Source organism: Scaptodrosophila lebanonensis, unplaced genomic scaffold, assembly GCF_003285725.1.
Source record: "Scaptodrosophila lebanonensis strain 11010-0011.00,11010-0021.00 unplaced genomic scaffold, SlebRS2 tig00000024-arrow-pilon, whole genome shotgun sequence".
In the NCBI taxonomy this organism is placed as follows: domain Eukaryota; kingdom Metazoa; phylum Arthropoda; class Insecta; order Diptera; family Drosophilidae; genus Scaptodrosophila; species Scaptodrosophila lebanonensis.
The window spans coordinates 6612798-6632099 of NW_022060538.1; the positions used below are offsets into that span (position 1 = coordinate 6612798).

At 43.4% G+C, this 19302-nt stretch overlaps 3 protein-coding genes across 3 annotated transcripts; 2 read left to right on the forward strand and 1 right to left on the reverse strand.

Annotated features, from left to right (window-relative positions):
- The first annotated feature begins 974 nt into the window (after nt 1-974).
- Nucleotides 975-7668, forward strand: LOC115621955 (transient receptor potential protein). Its single transcript, XM_030515802.1, has 14 exons — nt 975-1338; nt 1407-1647; nt 1705-1847; nt 2052-2253; nt 2332-2508; nt 2594-2828; nt 4394-4692; nt 4751-5118; nt 5175-5532; nt 5725-5944; nt 6006-6174; nt 6241-6401; nt 6462-6616; nt 6681-7668. Exons 1-14 carry the CDS (start codon nt 1202-1204, stop codon nt 7575-7577), a joined length of 3762 nt encoding a protein of 1253 aa, XP_030371662.1. The 5' UTR covers nt 975-1201; the 3' UTR covers nt 7578-7668.
- A 1333-nt stretch (nt 7669-9001) lies between these two features.
- LOC115621273 (cardio acceleratory peptide 2b) lies at nt 9002-12486 on the forward strand. Its single transcript, XM_030514875.1, has 3 exons — nt 9002-9244; nt 11486-11656; nt 11717-12486. Exons 1-3 carry the CDS (start codon nt 9166-9168, stop codon nt 11947-11949), a joined length of 483 nt encoding a protein of 160 aa, XP_030370735.1. The 5' UTR covers nt 9002-9165; the 3' UTR covers nt 11950-12486.
- A 50-nt stretch (nt 12487-12536) lies between these two features.
- LOC115622024 lies at nt 12537-18601 on the reverse strand. Its single transcript, XM_030515883.1, has 10 exons — nt 18482-18601; nt 17071-17258; nt 16803-17011; nt 16078-16725; nt 15851-16008; nt 15587-15788; nt 14464-15525; nt 13965-14159; nt 13453-13748; nt 12537-13270 (listed from the first exon to the last, which is right to left on the reverse strand). Exons 1-10 carry the CDS (start codon nt 18591-18593, stop codon nt 12537-12539), a joined length of 3804 nt encoding a protein of 1267 aa, XP_030371743.1. The 5' UTR covers nt 18594-18601.
- Nucleotides 18602-19302: the final 701 nt, after the last annotated feature.

The following is a 19302-nucleotide window of genomic DNA, read 5'->3' on the forward strand; positions in this document are numbered from 1 at the left end:
GTATGTGAGCGACAAATGGACGAATAATTCAATATCACGCCAACCGATTTCAATGATTTTTTTTTTTTTGAAAGGATGTACTTGAAGGGTACTTTGATGAGAGTTCTCAATTCGACTGATTGCTACCTCTGAACTTTCGACTCGGTGAACGGATTTTGGTGATTCTTTTTGCATTAGAAAGGTGGTACTTTCTGTATGGCCCTCTTTTAACTTGGTCCATACCTTAAACATACCTAATTTAGTCCAAATAGCTGAAAAATCTATTCATGGAGAGGATGCTTGAACTTCAAAATCATCCTTGAAGCATTAAGTCACTTCAAATGACAACAAAAAGAGCATTCGCTGCACCTGATCTGAAATCGGGTTTTTTTTCGTCTTATCATATTTGGACTCCATGAATTTATTTTTGACACAAGTATTGCCACCACAGCCATTACGTGTCTCCATTTACCACAAACAGTCTTGTTTTCAAAAAGATGATGCATTCTGAGCTGTAATCAAATTTATTTAAAGGCACACTGACATTTTTCTGGCGCTTTGCTTTTCCATCGTACTTAGTATTTATGTTTATATCGGCTGTTTGTCTGGCCGTAATGGCTTTAGCATCACATTTTTGTAAACGGTGGTGGTCGGTGGTGGTGGTTGTTCGTGGGGCTTCTCGAATCGAATATATATTTCTTGCACATGCATCCATTTCCATTGCGATTTTCAGGTGCGGCGCGACACTAAAGAGACCATAACTGAAGCCGACTACCACTAGTTGTTGTAATGGTACGAGAAGGAGTATGTCTGTGACTAGACAATCAGAGAATGCAAAGCCGAAAGTCAGTTGGTGATTAGCACAGCTCTGGGGTGGGCATGGGCATATTGACTTGTTAAGCATACTCATTGACCGACTTTTTGGACAAGCGCTAATGTAATTAGTGGCATATACCATGGCGTGCGCGTGTTTTGCGAACAGTTGGACGCGAATAATTGAACACTCGACATCGGTGGCGAAATCGGAAAAGGCGAAGTGAAACGGCGACCTAAAAAGGATTAAGCCAACACTTTGCCACCAGTGCAAGGATACTGCGCAGAGATTCGTTCAGAGTGGCAGTGTTGTGATAGTGAGGAGGTGAAAGAAATGCAATTACTTGGATTGCAAGTGCCAGTTGCAAATAAGTTTTGAGTGGGTTGTGTGGAAAAGAGGATCCCCTTCATGGAGACGGACGCTGAGAAAGCCGCTGGCTCTCGTCTGGACTACGATCTGATGATGGCCGAGGAATATATACTCAGTGATGTGGAGAAGAACTTCATATTGGCGTGCGAGCGGGGTGATCTGCCGGGCGTCAAGATGTGAGTCCTTGCAGTGCATATCCTGGAAGCACACTGGTATTCCGCAACAACAAAAATATATTTTCCAGATTACTCGAGGAATACACTTCACAACCTGACAAATTCAACATCAACTGCACGGATCCCATGAATCGCTCGGCACTTATCTCGGCCATTGAGAATGAGAACTTTGACTTGATGGTGTTGCTGCTGGAGCACAATATCGAAGTTGGTGATGCCCTGCTGCACGCCATCTCCGAGGAGTATGTGGAGGCTGTCGAGGAACTGCTGCAATGGGAGGAGACCAATCATAAGGATGGCCAGCCCTATGTGAGTTCGTTCGTTCCATATAATTCCAGAACTTTGTTAATGATATGCCTGCCATAGAGCTGGGAGGCTGTTGACCGTTCCAAATCCACCTTCACTGTGGATATAACGCCACTAATACTGGCTGCACATCGCAACAATTACGAGATACTTAAAATACTTCTGGATCGCGGTGCCACACTGCCCATGCCGCACGATGTCAAGTGAGTTTGAGCTCGCAAATGCAGCATTTAGCACGTTCCATTGCTGCTCTCTCCTCCTATCCAACCCCATCCTAATTGCGCCAATGCTTTCCTAAATGTTGGCCAAACAAAGCAATTCCACACATCCCCCCCCTAAACAGAGAAACAGGACGTGTATGTTGAAATTATGAAGACCATCTAATAATGTCAATGTCCTGGCTGCAGGTGCGGCTGTGATGAGTGCGTTACCTCGCAAACAACCGACTCCCTTCGACACTCACAGTCGCGCATCAACGCCTACCGCGCCCTCTCCGCCAGCTCCCTCATTGCTCTCAGCTCGCGAGACCCCGTCCTTACGGCCTTTCAATTGTCATGGGAACTGAAGCGTTTGCAAGCCATGGAGTCTGAGTTTCGTGCGGAATATACGGTACATGGGTTCATAAATAGACTAAACGGTCGGTAAAGCCTTCTAACTGTGTAGTGGTATCCTGTTGTTTGCTCACAGGAAATGCGTCAAGCGGTGCAGGAATTCGTCACGTCATTGTTGGACCATGCACGCACATCCATGGAACTGGAGGTGATGCTAAATTTCAATCATGAGCCATCACATGACATTTGGTTTCCCGGACAGCGTCAGACATTGGAACGCCTAAAGCTTGCCATACGTTACAAGCAAAAGACCGTATGTGTGAGCCAATCAAATAATTAAGCTCTTCAAATATGCAGCTCGTCCACGTGCCTGTCTTTTCATATCCTCTCCCTTTCAGTTCGTCGCCCATCCAAATGTCCAACAACTGTTGGCTGCCATTTGGTATGAAGGTTTGCCAGGTTTTCGACGCAAACAGGGCTCGCAACAGCTAATGGATGTCGTTAAACTGGGCTGCAGTTTTCCGATCTACAGTTTTAAGTACATTTTGGCGCCTGACTCGGATGGCGCGAAATTCATGCGCAAGCCTTTCGTCAAGTTCATCACCCATTCCTGCTCATACATGTTCTTCCTGAGTGAGTGAAGTACTTTTACTAAATAATTGTCATCAGCAGTTTATTGCCATATATGCCGTAATATCTATAAAAAGAAAGTGCACACAAGCCCCAATTTTATATATAGATATTTTTATTTTTTTTATTTTTTATTTTTTTATTTTTTGCTTAAAAATAAAACTCAAGTTGTAATTTCGTTCTTTTTCGTAGGGAATAAGGAGAAGATTTATATATAGACGTATTCTTAGTCAGTGAACCAAAACTAACCTTATATACAACAAAAATAAAGCTACAGTGGAGCATGTCCGATAATAGTTCTCTACTAATTGTTTTGTTAATAACATTTCTTAGAATTGACCAATTCGGATGAAATTTGACACAAATGTAGAAAACTTATATTAATTTATTGGTTTCGGTGAATGTAGTTTTGGAATTATGGGATGGAGGTGGGGAAAAGTCAAACAAAATAAACTCAGCTTGTGCTGCCTGGGAATAAGGAGAGTCTATATACCAAGTTTTGTCAATGTAGATACAGCACTTTCCGAAACCCAGCCGTTTATTCTTACAGATTGAAGGTCGAGATCGATAGCGCGTCTTCTCCATTTTACATAATTTACACAAGCCTAAGATATTATTTTTAATCTCTGGATAAACAAGAAAGAACGCTGCAGTCGAGCAAGCCCGACAGTGTAATACCCTATACCCATGTAAACTTCCGTCACTGAGTTATATGCGCCCATAGCAGCAGCAAAAAGAGGAAGAAGAAGAGCGAACTTGTTGCTGCAGTTTGTGGGGGTTGTACTGTAGAGAATTTGTTTCGCTAATAACTTTTCTTAGAAATGACCGAATTGAATAAAATTTTATACAACAGTAGACAATTATATATAAATTATGCGTGCAAACTTTGGTTTAGGTAGCATTTGAAATGTAGACGCTATTGACGAAATTCTGTAGCGGGGGGAGGGGGGGAAAATCCAAAAAATAAAATAAACTCGTCCTTACTCGGACTTAGGAGAATCTGGATACCAACTTTGGTTATTCTAGCTTTTATAGTTTCTGAGATCCTCGCGTTCATCCAGACGGACGGACAGACGGACGGACAGACGGACAGACGGACGGACATGTCTAGATCGATTTCTCTCGTCATGCTGATCAAGAATATATATACTTTATGGGGTCGGAGATGCTTCCTTCTGTATGTTACATACTTTGCACAAACCTAATATACCCTTTTTACCCTACGGGTACAGGGTATAAAAATAGCATTTCAATTAAAAGTTATCAATATCTGCAAGTCACAAATGAAATTATAACGAACTGTCTAGCTCAATCGCATCAACAATAAATTTGAAAATGACTAGAATTGAAAGAGAAAAAGAAAATCAAAATTATCTTTGACCTTTTCTTGGTAACTCATCTCTATAGTTTTGTCCCCAATATTCTTCTCGGATCATCTTTTACAGTTTTACAAAACGCTGGGGTTTCATAAACAGTTGCTTGTCAAATGAACTCTGGTCCACACCATTTTTTGTATGTATTTTGGAATAAGAAGTGCCAAGACTTATCATATGTTTCTTGACCAACAGTGCTTCTTGGCGCCTCCTCATTACGTGTGGTACAAATCACCTTTGAACTCTTGGCGTTTCCATGGATGACAAGCATGTTGGATGATATGCGGAAGCATGAACGTGGCTCGCTACCGGGTCCCATAGAACTGGCCATTATCATGTATATAGCAGCGCTGATATTTGAGGAACTAAAGTCTTTATATTCCCATGGCCTCTTTGAGTACATTACGGACCTCTGGAATATTGTGGATTATATATCGAATACGTTTTACGTCACTTGGATACTTTGTCGTGCCACGGCTTGGGTTATAGTGCATGTAAGCAGAAGATGTTCCCCAAAGTCGACCTAGCTTTTTGCATCTTGTGCATTTTCAGCGGGATCTGTGGTTCCGGAATATCGATCCGTATTTTCCACGCGAACACTGGCATCCGTTCGATCCCATGCTGCTCTCTGAAGGAGCCTTTGCCGCTGGCATGGTGTTCTCCTACTTAAAGCTGGTACACATCTTCTCTATTAATCCGCATTTGGGACCGCTGCAGGTGTCGCTGGGACGCATGATTATCGATATTATCAAGTTCTTCTTTATCTATACGCTGGTTTTGTTCGCCTTTGGCTGCGGCTTGAATCAACTACTGTGGTACTATGCCGAGCTGGAGAAGAACAAGTGCTACCATCTGCATCCGGAGGTGTCTGACTTTGATGATCAGGAAAAGGCTTGCACCATATGGCGACGTTTCTCCAAGTAAGTGGCATTGCTGCCATCGTAAATGTGCATCGCAATTATTTTAATTCTTTCAGCTTATTCGAGACATCTCAGTCGTTGTTTTGGGCCTCATTCGGTCTCGTCGATTTGGTGTCCTTTGATTTGGCTGGCATCAAGAGTTTCACGCGCTTCTGGGCCTTGCTCATGTTTGGCTCGTACTCCGTTATCAATATAATTGTGCTGCTCAACATGTTGATTGCCATGATGTCCAACTCGTATCAAATCATTTCCGAGCGCGCTGACACGGAGTGGAAGTTTGCGCGCGCCCAGCTATGGATGAGCTACTTCGACGATGGCGGCACTGTGCCACCACCCTTCAATCTTTGTCCGAACCTGAAAATGTTGCGCAAAACGCTTGGACGTACGCGAGCCTCTCGCACCAAGAGTTTTATGGTAGGTATCCCTTGCCCAAGCTCAAGAACTCGCACAGCAGCAAATGCAATCAAGACAAATCATTTGGCACATCACTCTCAATCAAGCTCCTGTGGCTTTGTTGTGCGTCAATGCGTTGGCGCCAAGTAAAGTGTCAAACCAAAGGCTAATGCGGTACTATTCCTTACCCCTCTCCACCCTCTCCCACCCTAGCGCAAGTCCATGGAGAAGGCACAGACGTTGCATGACAAAGTGATGAAGCTGCTGGTACGACGTTATGTTACTGCCGAGCAGCGTCGCCGGGACGATTATGGCATCACTGAGGATGATATCATTGAGGTGCGCCAGGACATTAGCTCCCTGCGTTTCGAACTGCTGGAGATTTTCACAAACAACAGCTGGGACGTGCCGGATATTGAGAAGAAAACGCAAGGTAAAGACGCAAGTTGTTTTCAACAAATTTGTTCAACTCTAACCCAACTCCTTTAATACAGCCGCCGCGGCTGGCACCAAGAAGGGCAAAGTAATGGAACGACGCATACTCAAGGACTTCCAGATTGGCTTTGTAGAGAACTTAAAGCAAGAAATGAGTGAGAGCGAGAGTGGAAAGGATATATTCTCATCGCTGGCCAAGGTTATTGGCAGAAAGAAGACGCAAAAGGGGTAGGATTGTAATTTTCTCTCCTTTTCTCCAGTCTCAAAATTCCCCTCTATTCTGCTTTCGTACAGTGAAAAAGACTGGAATGCCATTGCTAGAAAGAACACCTTTACTGCAGATCCCATTGGTTCCAAGCGCTCCTCTATGCAGCGTCATAGTCAGCGCAGTTTGCGTCGCAAGATCATTGAGCAGGCCAATGAGGGTCTTCAGATGGACCAAACCAAGCTGATTGGTAAGTTTGCTGTGCACACTGCATTGCCTTTTATATGTTTAAGGTCCCTTCATAATTTAGAATTCAATCCGAACTTGGGCGAGGTGACGCGTGCCACGCGAGTTGCTTACGTCAAGTTCATGCGCAAGAAGATGGCCGCCGACGAAGTGTCTCTGGCAGATGACAACGAGGATACGCCCAAGAGCGACGAGGATCAAAAACTGGAGGCAAGCGGCGTAAGCAACAACAACAAAAATGCACACAAATAAAATTGAAATTATACATCTTCTCTTTTAAAAGTCCAAAAAGACGGCACTCGGTGGTGGATCATCTATGTTGGCTGCTGCCGCTTTACGTGCTTCCGTTAAAAATGTAGACGAAAAGAAACCCGAAGACGCGAACAAAGTAGGGGATAAGAAGGCAGCAGCTGACAAGAAACCTGCTGGCGAAGATAAGAAGCCTGGTGACGATAAGAAACCACCACCAGCGGCACCAACTGGAGGAAATGGTGGCCCCAAGCCTGGTGAACCAAAATCAGCCTTAAAACAACCAACTGCTTCGGCAGGCGGCGCTAAGCCAACCGAGCAGCAAAAACCGGGTGATGCTGCAAAGCCCAATGCACCAGCGCCACCTTCCAAGCCCACAGATGTTAAGCCTGCAGCGCCAAAGCCAGGTGAAACCGCAAAACCAGAAGCGGCGGCCAAAAAAGAGGAGGCAGCGAAAAGCGAAGCAGCTAAGCCAGCGACTGCTCCTGCTGCTGGAGCTGCCAAGAGCACTGCACCGTCTGCGCCCACGGATGCTAAGCCCGATACGGCTGCTAAGCCCGGCACCGCCACAGCACCAGATACAGCACCAGGCACCACAAAAGCAGCCAACGAAACAGGCAGTGGTGGAACGCCAGCAGCCAAGCCCGATGACAAAAAGTCAGACGATAAGAAAGACGATGATAAGAAAACGGATGAGGCTAAGAAGGATGGGAAGCCTGATGACAAAAAGGCAGATGATGCCAAGCCGGGCGACGCAGCCGCTAAGCCAGGCGATAAGAAGCCCGATGATGCTAAGAAGCCAGGCGATGATAAAAAGCCAGCACCGGCGCCCGCAAAACCAGCCATCAAGGTGGGTCAGAGCAGTGCTGCAGCGGGTGGTGAGCGTGGTAAGTCGACTGTTACAGGTCGCATGATCTCGGGCTGGTTGTAAGTTAAATACTTGTAGTTAACTATTTTGACACAGAAATCCAACTCATTATACGAAGTGTATGTGCCTTAATAAACAATATTTTAAACAATCACCAATCTGTTGTTGTTATTGAGCGTCTTAAAAATGCATTCAACCAGCATCGTTAGAAGAGCCGATCTGCAAATGCCTTTAGGAGTCCCCAAACTTGGTATGGAGTTCTACTTAAATCTGAAAAGAAACATATTAATGTTTTATGGTATGCGCTATATAATCTCCATTCCAATCTCCATTATAGGGGAATTTGTTAGATTGGGCAAAGCGTTCGGACTTGATTTTCCCATTCTCATTTATCCCCTTAGAAACTTTGTTTATTTTCATTTCGAGAACTTTTCCTTTATGTCCTTTAGAATCAAATCTATACCTGCTGTCAAAAAAGTCAAATTTCGCTTAAAGATTACTCATTTCTTCTATAATTTTGTCATATTTGTCTTCTAATAATAATATGTTTTATTATATATTACTAATTGTTCAAAATATCGAAGCTATACTACAAGTATATGGATGCCTGTTATATTTAATTCGATAAGAGAATTACTGTGTGTTTTTCTCATAAAGACCTTATAAGACCTTGTATGTAGTACCTACAGCAAGAAACCTTCCCAAGCAATTACATATTCGAACTCTTCATGATTTTTAACACGAAAGCACACAACGATTTTTCCCTCGAAGCAATTTCAGCTTCGACTGCCAAATACATAATTTCAATATATGGATAGTTAAAAGTACTAATCAACATCACACATGGTTACAATCACAAAATAACAACTGACTATTTTAACTATGAAATGCTATTCCAATACCTTTAAACTTGAACGCGTTAAATTTGTATTTACAGTATATGCCGAGTTTTTAGTTAAATGAATCTTGTATTATCAAACTCTTATACTTAAACACCCCCTCCATTTTTAAAATACCTTTTAATTAAGCTAAGATATAGTTGTGACGTTGAATCATGAACATTTTGTTAGATTTTTTTTTCAAATCAAAGCTTCTTTGCGTCGCCCACAAGTTCGTTCCGCAGCAACATTTTCGTTGGCAACATGTTGCTACAGTTGCTACGCCAGCACCTGTTGCGAGGCTGGCCCCCCGCTGCTGCTGCTGCTATTGGCACAGGCACGGCAACAGGCAACAGCAACCGTTTCCCGTTGTGTTTACCCTTGTGTTTTGAGTAGGAAAACATTGTGCTGGCAACATTTTGGCCTCTGTTCTGTTGTTGCTGCTCATTTAAAGCTAATGTTGCTGTTGCCGTTGCTGTTTCTGCTGTGGTTGCCCCGTGGCCATGTCTTTTGTCTCTTTGCATATAAAAGGACGTGAATTGTGGCAAGTAGCAAGCATAATATCAGTGAACGTGCAAAAGTAATCATCTGCGCAAACAAATTTTAAAAAACGAAACAGGCGTACGGTACCAGTGAATAGTCAGTCAGCTATTGAAAAATAGCTACAAGACAAAGAACTATTTTTAGTGTTGGAAAATAATTTTTGTATTATTCTCCAGAGCCGTAGGCTGTATTCAGTGTACATACTTTGTGCGTATTATTGCAAGGAAATAATGAAGTCCTTTATGGGTCTGGATAATTGCGCCTACGTTATTTTGCTCTTCGTCTTGCTAGCAAAGTTCAGTGCAGCAGGTGAGTAGTACGGGTTTCAGAACTTAGAACTGCACTTCATACCCCACTTCAAGCTCAGAAAAAGAAGTAATTGAAAGTCAACAGATTCATGAAATGTTCGGCGTCCTGTCAACATTTCCACGTCATAAGCCTTGACAATCAATCGCACCCCAGGCGTTGCTCAACAATTTTAAAATTTCAAGTGCTCGCGGTCCGCAACAAACCAACAAGTCCTTCCCACCGGTTGCTTAGCACTTGCCTCACATTGCAATTGCCATTTGTTTCCATCAAGCAGAGACATATATATAGAGAGAGAGAGAAGCTGTAAGCCATGAACAAATTAAATTATACAAATTGCACACTTAGGCCAGCTTAGTGGTGCTCTGGGTGACAGATATCTAAACTGCAAACAGAACGACACTTGCACTGCCCACTATCATCCGCAGCAGAAGCCCATTTGATGGGTTTGACAGCGCTCCGTCTGGGTTGTTTTGCTTTATGGGGGCATGTGTGCATAACATTTTTTGGGCACATGTTTATTCAGGCAAAATCTCGCTGGCTGAAAAGCGAACAGGTGCGCCATTTCCTATGCTAATTTCTCATCAATTCATGGCATACTCGTACTTTAGCATTTTGCTGCTCCATGCGGGAATACATTATAATAAATAAATACGAGCGATGTACATATGGTTGAATGCTGATTGGTTTCAATGCTTAAATTACTAGGCATACGGAAAGCAAATTAATCGTAATTGTCGGCATCATTTTATTTTTAAATTATCAACACATAGAAAATGTATTGAAATATAAATGTCAGTGCAAAAAAAAAAAAAATCAACAATCCTTCAATTGTTAGTTATTACTTTTGCATATTTCGTTTACGTGACATTTTATCGACATTTTGAAAGGCTGATTGGAAGCTTCAATTATGGGGCCCATTTTAAATACAGGAGTAAATTTTTAATTTTAAACATTTCTAGCATACTTGTAGTTCTGTAGTCATTGAAAGGGATACTTTTAAATCAAAAGTCAATCAATCCGTGATCCTGAGCAGGCCGTTCTAGTCAGATTTATTTTTCTAGTGGGATGGATATAAAATTATAGATATTCTTTAAATTTATACTATATTTTTCAGCCATTCTATATTTCACAAATGAATAATTTGCCTAACACTTGACTAAAATATTTTATTCAAGGGTTAGCCTAAAGGTTTCCTTTAAATTAGCATTAATTAGATTTTAAAGCAAACATCAAAAATATTGATAATACCATACATATACTCGTATATGGGTATATACCAAATCGTCTATAAGTTCCCTCTAACTCTCAGTGAATATCTCTTTTGAAGCCATTCTAAAGGAGTTATATTTTCCATATCAAGTACTAAATTCTAATCTGGAGGACAAAATGCCCTAATATACATAACTGCCTTTTCTTGAAGCATTTGGGTGTCATCAAGAGTGTAGGTTTATGAATATTGTATTATTGAAAAATACACGTGTAATAATGATTTAAACAACAAATGATTTAAGACACAGTTGAAGATGAAAACAAAAATTTAAAATATAAAAAGCATAGATAATGTATTTAAAATAATTTGAGTATCATAATTTTCTTTAATTAAATATATCTATATTTTTTGGAATATTTATTTATTTTTCACCTACTACATATACACATGCAGCTGCCCGAGGCGGAAAAGGTATAGGAATAGCAATCAGAATTTTTAAGATCCATTTCCTACATTTTCTACTTTATGGCACAAACTTTTGCGTAACTCTGACGTCATTAATTTGTTTACCTTCTGCCTGATGCTCTCACCAATTCCAAATTACTTTTGCACAACTGCTTCATGCTAGATTTATGCTCGCTGCTGCAAGATATTTATTTACTTGACAAAAATACTCCGGAATTTCATCACCTAAATATGCTTAAGAGCACCCCGGGGATTTTACAGATGCTGCCATCAAATAGGCCACTTTGTGGCATCGTCTAACAAGGGAAATTATTTTAAATTGACGACTGAGACAAAGCGTTAATTGAGCTGAACGCTCAAACATTTGCATGAATTTTACATTCCATATTAAACGATTCCCATACACCAACGCACAAACAAACAAACAAACAGGCACAAATTCGCGCCTACTTAGTTGCTATTCATGCCCCCATCCTTACAAGTGACTTGACGGAAACGCGAACAAGCGCCTTTGCTCACTAACTGCATTAATCACAGTTGATTTAAATACCACTCTTTGTACTTAGACTTGGAGCAGGCGAAGAATCGGCGCGGCACCTCGGGACTTTATGCGTTTCCACGCGTGGGACGCAGCGATCCGAGTCTGGCCAACAGCCTGCATGATGCCAACGATGCTGCAGTGGCCTTTGACAATATTTACGGCAATGGTGGCGTTGCCTCCCTGGAGGACTACGAAGGTAATACAAATGGCTTAACACACACATTTCCGCAACACATTGCCTCTAATTGATTTCCAGAATACCCGAAGAATGAATTCAAGCGCGCTAGTCTAATTGCTTTCCCGCGTGTGGGACGTGGCGATGCCGAATTGCGTAAATGGGCGCATTTAATGGCCCTACAGCAGGCGCTGGATAAGCGCACCGGACCGAGCGCATCGTCGGGCTTGTGGTTCGGACCACGTCTGGGCAAGCGTAGCGTCGACGCCCATGAGTATCAGGAAGCGGCCAAAGGACAAAAGGAACTGTACTAGATGCCCCAAAAATTTCCTACACACTCTCGCATCCACACTGGACCCCCGAAAATCATGCACATGGACTATGATCAGAAATATGTTTAGAGATAATGCACGCAGTAAGGTATCGAGGCACTTGTACTTGTAGGTAAAACCAATCCGTTTTTTGCACCTTATTTACATTTCGGAAGTGCTACAGAGAGATCAGCTATTTATGGAACATTTTTAACGGCTATATAACAAATATGTATAATCGAAATTTCATGAAGAAAAAAAAAAACAAAAACAAGGTGCCACTAAGAACTGGCGCCTCAATGGGCTGGTGGGGGCTTTCATTGAAGTGTAATGTTCAATGTTCGGTTCAATGAAAGTCTTTGAAAATATTCACACACACAATTTTACACTTGAACTTACGCTCTATTCAATTAAAGGAAATGCCTAAATACTTATGTGTAAATAATATTGTTACATACTTATTTGTGATGCTCAAAGTTAAAAGCACATTTAATATGCACAGGAAGATAAAGAAAACCAAATAAACTACAGCTGCATGAAGTTGCAAAGGAATTTGATTTTATTCCATCCACATCGACTCGCTACGAGTATTAGAGGGGCTTGGCCTGCTTCGGGTCGCACATGAAGTACTGCACCTCATTGGCTTTGCAGGCACGGAACTCGTAGCTGAAGCTTCCCACTTCGCCCCGCTTAACATTCTCATCCTTAAAGTAGTGCAGACCCAGTTTGCTGACCACCAGATGCCCATTGCTGAACAACAGACGTGGGTCCAGCTGGCGTTGCAAGTATGTCACACGCAGCTGAATGTTACGATTCATTAGATCCTCGGTAAGATTCTCAAATACCTTTGCTTGCGCTTTGCGCGCTTCGTTTTCCAACGCCTCATGTGTTAGCAATGTTATATATGAAAGGGAAGTGCAGTTTTCGAGCACAAGCTCAAGAAACTCGAGCAGATGTTCCAGCTCCAGATTCGTTTGCAGCAAAGGTTCCTGCAACATTAGCTCCCTAGTCGTGGCATCCATACAACGCCCGAAAATGTCCGCATACGTGCGATTCACTTGACCCTCCGCGGTTACCTGGCAGAGCTGAATTCGCGCTGTCTTTATGGTGGCTATTATGTTGAATCTCAGTTGCAGAGCCCGTTCCCGACATTCCTCGTAGCCGGAGTCCTGCTGTTTGCGCCCTGCACCCGTTTGCTCCAGCTCCCGGACTAGCTCTTCATAGAGATCGGCCGCTTCGAGTGTCCGGCCAGCACAGAAGCGATCGAGTGCACGCTGTTGCAGACTCTGATGATGCAAGGACCATTGGGCATTTGTAGTCATCTCTAAAATTTGTATGATAACAATAATTTGTCCCCATATTCTCAAAACTACATACAGCTCACTCGGTTATGCAAAATCTTTATTCTACATGGAATGAAAAACTGTGTTACATAATTGAAGAATGTTTATACGGTTAATGGTAACTCCCATTACTTTTGGTCCTGCTTATATCTCCGCAGCTCACTCTGTATGGCCTCGATGAGTGGTGCTGCTGACGCCTTCGGATCGCGTCTACGACCTGGCGTGTTGGATCTTGTAGTCAGAGTTGTTGCCGTTGCAAACTCCAGGATTGTTTCGGGTCGATTGAAAGTGTCGGCACTACATGGTCGCAATGGCGGCGACTCTGAGCCATGGGTGCTTCTGCCGCCCCAGGCACTGTATGTGGGCGACGGTGGCTGCGTGGATTGCGCTGATTTCGGAGTTTTCTCCGGCTGTGCTGTAGCCGGACGGTCCGTGGTGCTGTAGGCCTTAGACGGGAAACTGCAAAGAGATTGTGCCTATCAGCTGTGGGACATAGATAGTTACTGAAGTTCCACTTTAAATTATCAATAGATGACAGCCCAGCTCGAGAATTTATTAAATCAATCGAATACCGAGGACTAAAAAGGCTGATCTATTAATGATTGATGAGTGGCCCCATTCTAACTTAAATAAATTAATAGGATTAGATGTATTTTCCGGATTATTGTGCCTTACCTGGGCAAGCCCGCTGAGGAGCCCCGATGTTCGCGCTTCGTGGCACGTCGGCTGTTGGTGAAGTCACGCGTGGGCAGTGGCATCGGCAGATCATCTTGGCTGGCATACATTTGCATGGCACCCTCGAGCAGTCCCTCGTAGTGGTTGCGTATGGCCGAAGGATCATGCATGGGACTATAGTCTGCATAGCGCATGCTCATGGCGTCTGCGGAAGATTGTTTTTGGGAAGTTCAGTTGTGTTCAAAAAGTAGCTGCATGGTAGTGGGTTAGTTTTTCTTGCGGATTTGTTGACCTTAGTTAAAGAATTTCATAATTGTACAGTTGCAGCTACAGTTGTTACTGTTACAGTTTGTGCATTTCAACAAGTATACCAACGACTACAGTGATGTCTTAATAACGTTCCCGTTCCACCCGTTGCCCTTGAAGTGCCCCAACTTGCACATCACCATCATCATCTCCATCATCAATATCTTCTCCACCCGTCTCACCCTTAGACTGCGCCTGCTCGCCTGCACTGTTCATGCGTTTCTTGTGCCGCTCCCAGACGATAGGACCCACAACGCCAGGATCGGGATTGTCGCTGTGCGAGGCCGCTCGTACTCCTTTCATGGGCGGTGCTTTTGGACTGGGAAAGCTGGCAATTGTAGCAATGGTTCCGCTACCTCTGCTGCCGTGCGATTTGTGCGATTTCAGCGATTTGGACGAACCGTGCGGAATAGCTGCCGGCGCCACATCATCCACATTGTCGTAGTAGGTGACAAACACCGGATCCAGCACGCGATTCAGCGGCTCTGGCAGCGCACTCTTCGGGAAGGCGCGTACCGAGGCCATCGAAAGGAACGAGCCAACGCTAGCCGTGTCGGAACTCTTCTCTGAGGGTTGTAGTACTTTTATGATCTCCTTATTTATGGCTTGTGTGGAGTCCAACGCAATCTCCTTATCTCCGTACAAAGTCTGCTGTTGCTGTAGAATTTTGTTGCGATGATAATTGTTGTGCGGATTAAACGCCTCATTGCGCTGAAAGTTCTCGTAGCTGCGTCGCAGTGCATGCGGCGAATTTCCCTCATCCGCGGAGGATGCATTGGACAGCTGTACGGGGCTGGTTTCAAGTGAACCTACACGGTTCTCGTTTAGGTAACGACGCTTAGATTTATGGCGTGATTTTTCACTCTTCTTCTCTGATACGACAGATGTGTAGATGGTATCTTCACGACCCTCGGCACGATCGTACTGATGATGACGTCGCTTGTGTCCATCAAACAATCTCGCCGCTTTTTCATCCAAAATACGCTGCACGTCGGAGCTAGGTGGATTAATGGGACAGTACACTGAGGAGTCAGATGTATTGTCTGTCGACGAAATCGAGTCGCGTCGTGAGCGTGCGTCGTGAGGCGCAGGAGGAAAGTGGATGCGTGCTTCGTGTTCACGCTCGTATGCATAGTTTTGAACGCCGACGTCGCGGGAACGTGCAGTCGTCTGTCCAGTGCTGTCAAGAACTGTGCCGCGAGAGCTTGGACGAACGGACTGGTTCTCCGACAGCAGCTCGTTGCGTGAAGAATCTCTGCAAACAGTAAGAATTAGTTATCTTCCCCAATCAATTTGGGAGAGACTATGCTAGCTACCTGTTCTCAGTGCTCAGTTCCTTTTGACGTGCTCGCGTTCGCCCAAGCAACAGAACCGTAACCAGTAGAAGCAATAGCAATAATATTGCCAGGGAACTGATAACAACCAGAGCAACATTATTCCTCACTGAGTTGAAGAAACCCGCCTGTCCACTGCGAGGCACAGGAGCTAAGGCCGTAGCCGTGGGCTCCCTAATATAGGCTGTGAAAATAAGTTAGATAAGTTAACACTTGGATTGATAATTGAGAATTAAAACCGCTTACGTTCCGATTTCATGTAGACCGTCTGGCCCATTGCTTTAACTGCCTCTGCCTCGCTCACCAGCTCCATATCCTTTGCTGCTGTCGTAGCCAACACAGGACGTCCATCCACAAGAACTGTATAAATGAGTTCAGTTTGATTGGCTATGGGTCGTTCATTGCTATATAACATAATAGAAAAAATAATGTTGAATAAGAGGGGCAAACAGAAACTCTAACTCGTGACCTACAATTTAAGGTTTACGTATTCGTCATCGATGCCATAACCGCCACTTGTGTTCCACTTATGGACATCCGCCTCGCTGATTTGCGTGATATTGTGTATGACGACTCGCACCCGTTCCTCCCGAAAAAGTGGGTGCAATGGTCGCAGAACGGGCAGCGCAGCCCGTATGGGGGGTTCTACTTCCTGCCGTTGTTGATCCAGTGCTTGTTGACTCAATATCGCCTCGCGCATTTCCTCCAACTTTTCCGACTTTCCATTCTGTTGTATTAACTCCCAGGGGATCAGAGTAACATATCCACCATATTCAGTTGGCTCAGTGGTTGCTTGAGCAGGAGTTGTTGTTATTGTAGCTGAGCTCGGCTCCACTGTAGTGCTCGAAGCAGACACCTCAGCTGATTCCTCCGAAGAACTCGACCACTCGCTTTTTCCCCTTCCGCTCCCAATAGCGGTTTTAATAAAATGCGTGCCATCGGCATTCATATCAAGTAGCTCCACATCGTCCGCAGGTAGGGGTGGGGCACTACTTTCCATTGTTGTTATTGTTGGCGTGCTGCTTGTTGCATGTTGCGGCTGCCGACGCTCACGGGGCGCTGTAACAGCTACGCCCGCTATTTGCTGTGCCCCATTTATGCCCAGATGTCGGGTTTGTTGTCTGCCAAACAAAACGAAACGAAACGTTAGTAGCTAGTACTAACTAGCATGGAAGAAACCCCAATTGCCCCCACCTACCTGGTAAAAGCCATGCGATATAGGCGAGCCAACTTGTCCTCTAGCATGGGGTTGTCCTTTGCCGAATAGAAGCCAGACATGACGGTGAGTAGCCAATATCGTCGATCTGTTGCCGAATAATTCAAAGGAGGCATGCCAGCTCCGGCAAAATCCCAACTGCCGCCGCCATCGTCAGGCTTGCAGTCCAAACAAATAGGTATATCGACTTCCTGTGGAACCAACAATAAGCTCAAAATATGCCTAATATGTCAAATCAAATAGAGCTTACATTATTGCCATCCACATAGACTGTGGCCACCACCGTTTCGGTCTTAACTATCACATCCTTGCCCTTGCTTATGCCAGTGTGCACTTTTTTTAGGTAGTCTGGTGGTCCATCTCCCGAACCGGTCCAGAAGAAATCCTCCAAATGTATTTCATCTTTGGTATCGGGATAATCATTATCCAAATCTTCATCTGCAAGGCGTATTCAAAATGAAATGTTAATACAAATTAAAGAATGCAACGTTTCTGCCTTTTCAACCAAAAGCGAGCCTATTATTAGAGGAGATCATTTGATAATTTAGGGTATATAGCTTGGGAGTAGGTTAAGCAACTTTTCTAAAGTTTTTGTCTGACGCTGACGCTTGTTATTTGGGAGTTTCTTGAACCTATTGCTTCGTTACTATAGCAATTAAATGTTGGCGCAAAAAAACTTTATAGACACACTTGGCTTCCACTTCCATGTAACTTAAACACAATGTGTTGTGCATAATAAATCAGTTCAAGCTCTCTACTTTGGCAAGGTCCTGTCTGGCATAGAGCACCAAGCGATTTACTCAATTTTCCCACTTTATCGACAAATCATGAATTGTGGTTACTTGCCTACAGGCCAACCAACCAACCAACCAACAACCCAATCAAGCAACCAACGTTACCAACGGCCCTTGCAAGGAGCCCAGACAGTTGAATTTATTTGCTTACATTATGTTTATGCCCGTTTTTTATATACATTTGAGTTTGTTTGATCAATTGCCGTAATAGGAACTTCCTATATTAGTCTGTCGCTGCAACTTGCAGCTGGAAAATTATGCTCGCTGGCTTATCATCCATCCGCCTTTAACTGTTAATCATTCACCCTCGCACCTCTATTCCTGATGATGATTATGATGACGATGATTATGATGGGTGAGAATTAATTACACTCTTTCCTACATCCCTGCTAGACTGTCAAAGTGTTATTGATTGGCCCAAATATGAAAGCATGTATATAGTTGTCGCTTGACCAATTGTGTGCGTGCCTGAAACACAATTAGCCCTAAGGTGTAGTTGGGCACCTGTGCTGATTTGCTCACCTTACACAATTACTTTCTATTGATTGTCCTAAATTTGTTGCCACCGCTATTACAACTCATTACGACTACTCTGGCTTTTTTTCTTTTTTTTTTTTTGATTTTCGCCAAAATCTTTTTTACATAATCCCCCCAAAAAAATCACGTGCGTACTGACGCATGACGCCAAAGGTCAAAGTGGCTGTGACAGCAACACCATTGGTGTCCACGAGGTCTCAGGCTGCCTTCTGACCACAACAATCTAGCGGACAATGTAGCTAGTAAATGAAAATACTATACTCGTATATGCGTCAACATTTCATTTCACCCGATATCTAATTTTAGGGCGACAACTGCTGCCCAACTTACCGTGACTTATTTGTATGAGCGGCAGTCCAAGCTGCTCAGCGATGCTTTCTGTGCACTTTTGTGAAATGGCCAAAAACAATAAAAATGCCACTGCTAGTTTTTTGGCTTTCATTTTCCGCCGAATATTTTTTTAAAAACTTTTCACTGACGTCACTACGACACTATAGCAAATAGTTACACAAAACTTTGGCATGATTGTTGACCAAAAATAATTTGGAAATTCTTGCCGCACTCGAACAATAAGGCACTGGCACTTCTATATTACTAAATTACACTCACAACAATATTAACCGTGAATTTTCAATTTTCATTTAGGACTGCCGTCACATAACTCGCATCGTTCAGAGTCGCTCGAGAACTGTCCGCATTATATTCTAATCCAAACTTAGCGGCTTGCCACGGTGGTTGGGCTGAGTGCCTCTCAATATTATTGTTGTTGTGGTTGTTTGTTTAGCCCGCTCTCTGTTTTGGCTGGTCAGTTACCTGTGGCAACAATCAAACTATAAACACAAAAGCCCGGCAACAAACTTGCTTCTAATAAACAATGAACAAAGCTTGTTATGTTGTCAGTATACGAGTATGTATATGTGTATGTGTATGTGACACCTTTGTTGCACGTATTCTACACAAAATGCCGTTAGCATTACAGGCGGCTTTGTTCCTCATTGTTGTCAAGTCTTTGAAACAATCAAATAAATACAAAATACATCAAAGCCCACATACTTGTATTTCTCTTTACAGCAGAATATCGAAGAACTGCAACAAGTTTGTAACAGCTGTAAGCTCCCTGTTAACTTAACATAAAGCTCTAACAGCTGCTG

Bases quoted from the DNA above. Each gene is read 5' to 3' on its own strand.
- LOC115621273 (XM_030514875.1), top strand. From the start codon at position 9,166: ATGAAGTCCTTTATGGGTCTGGATAATTGCGCCTACGTTATTTTGCTC. The intron at 9,245-11,485 runs GTGAGTAGTACG...CTTTGTACTTAG, and splicing joins AGCAAAGTTCAGTGCAGCAG to ACTTGGAGCAGGCGAAGAAT. The intron at 11,657-11,716 runs GTAATACAAATG...ATTGATTTCCAG, and splicing joins CTCCCTGGAGGACTACGAAG to AATACCCGAAGAATGAATTC.
- LOC115622024 (XM_030515883.1), bottom strand. From the start codon at position 18,593: ATGAAAGCCAAAAAACTAGCAGTGGCATTTTTATTGTTTTTGGCCATT. The intron at 15,526-15,586 runs GTAGCTAGCATA...TACTGTTTGCAG, and splicing joins GAACTGAGCACTGAGAACAG to AGATTCTTCACGCAACGAGC. The intron at 14,160-14,463 runs GCAGTCTAAGGG...AGACGCCATGAG, and splicing joins AACAGTGCAGGCGAGCAGGC to CATGCGCTATGCAGACTATA.
- LOC115621955 (XM_030515802.1), top strand. From the start codon at position 1,202: ATGGAGACGGACGCTGAGAAAGCCGCTGGCTCTCGTCTGGACTACGAT. The intron at 4,693-4,750 runs GTAAGCAGAAGA...GTGCATTTTCAG, and splicing joins CGGCTTGGGTTATAGTGCAT to CGGGATCTGTGGTTCCGGAA. The intron at 6,617-6,680 runs GTAAGCAACAAC...CTCTTTTAAAAG, and splicing joins AAAAACTGGAGGCAAGCGGC to TCCAAAAAGACGGCACTCGG.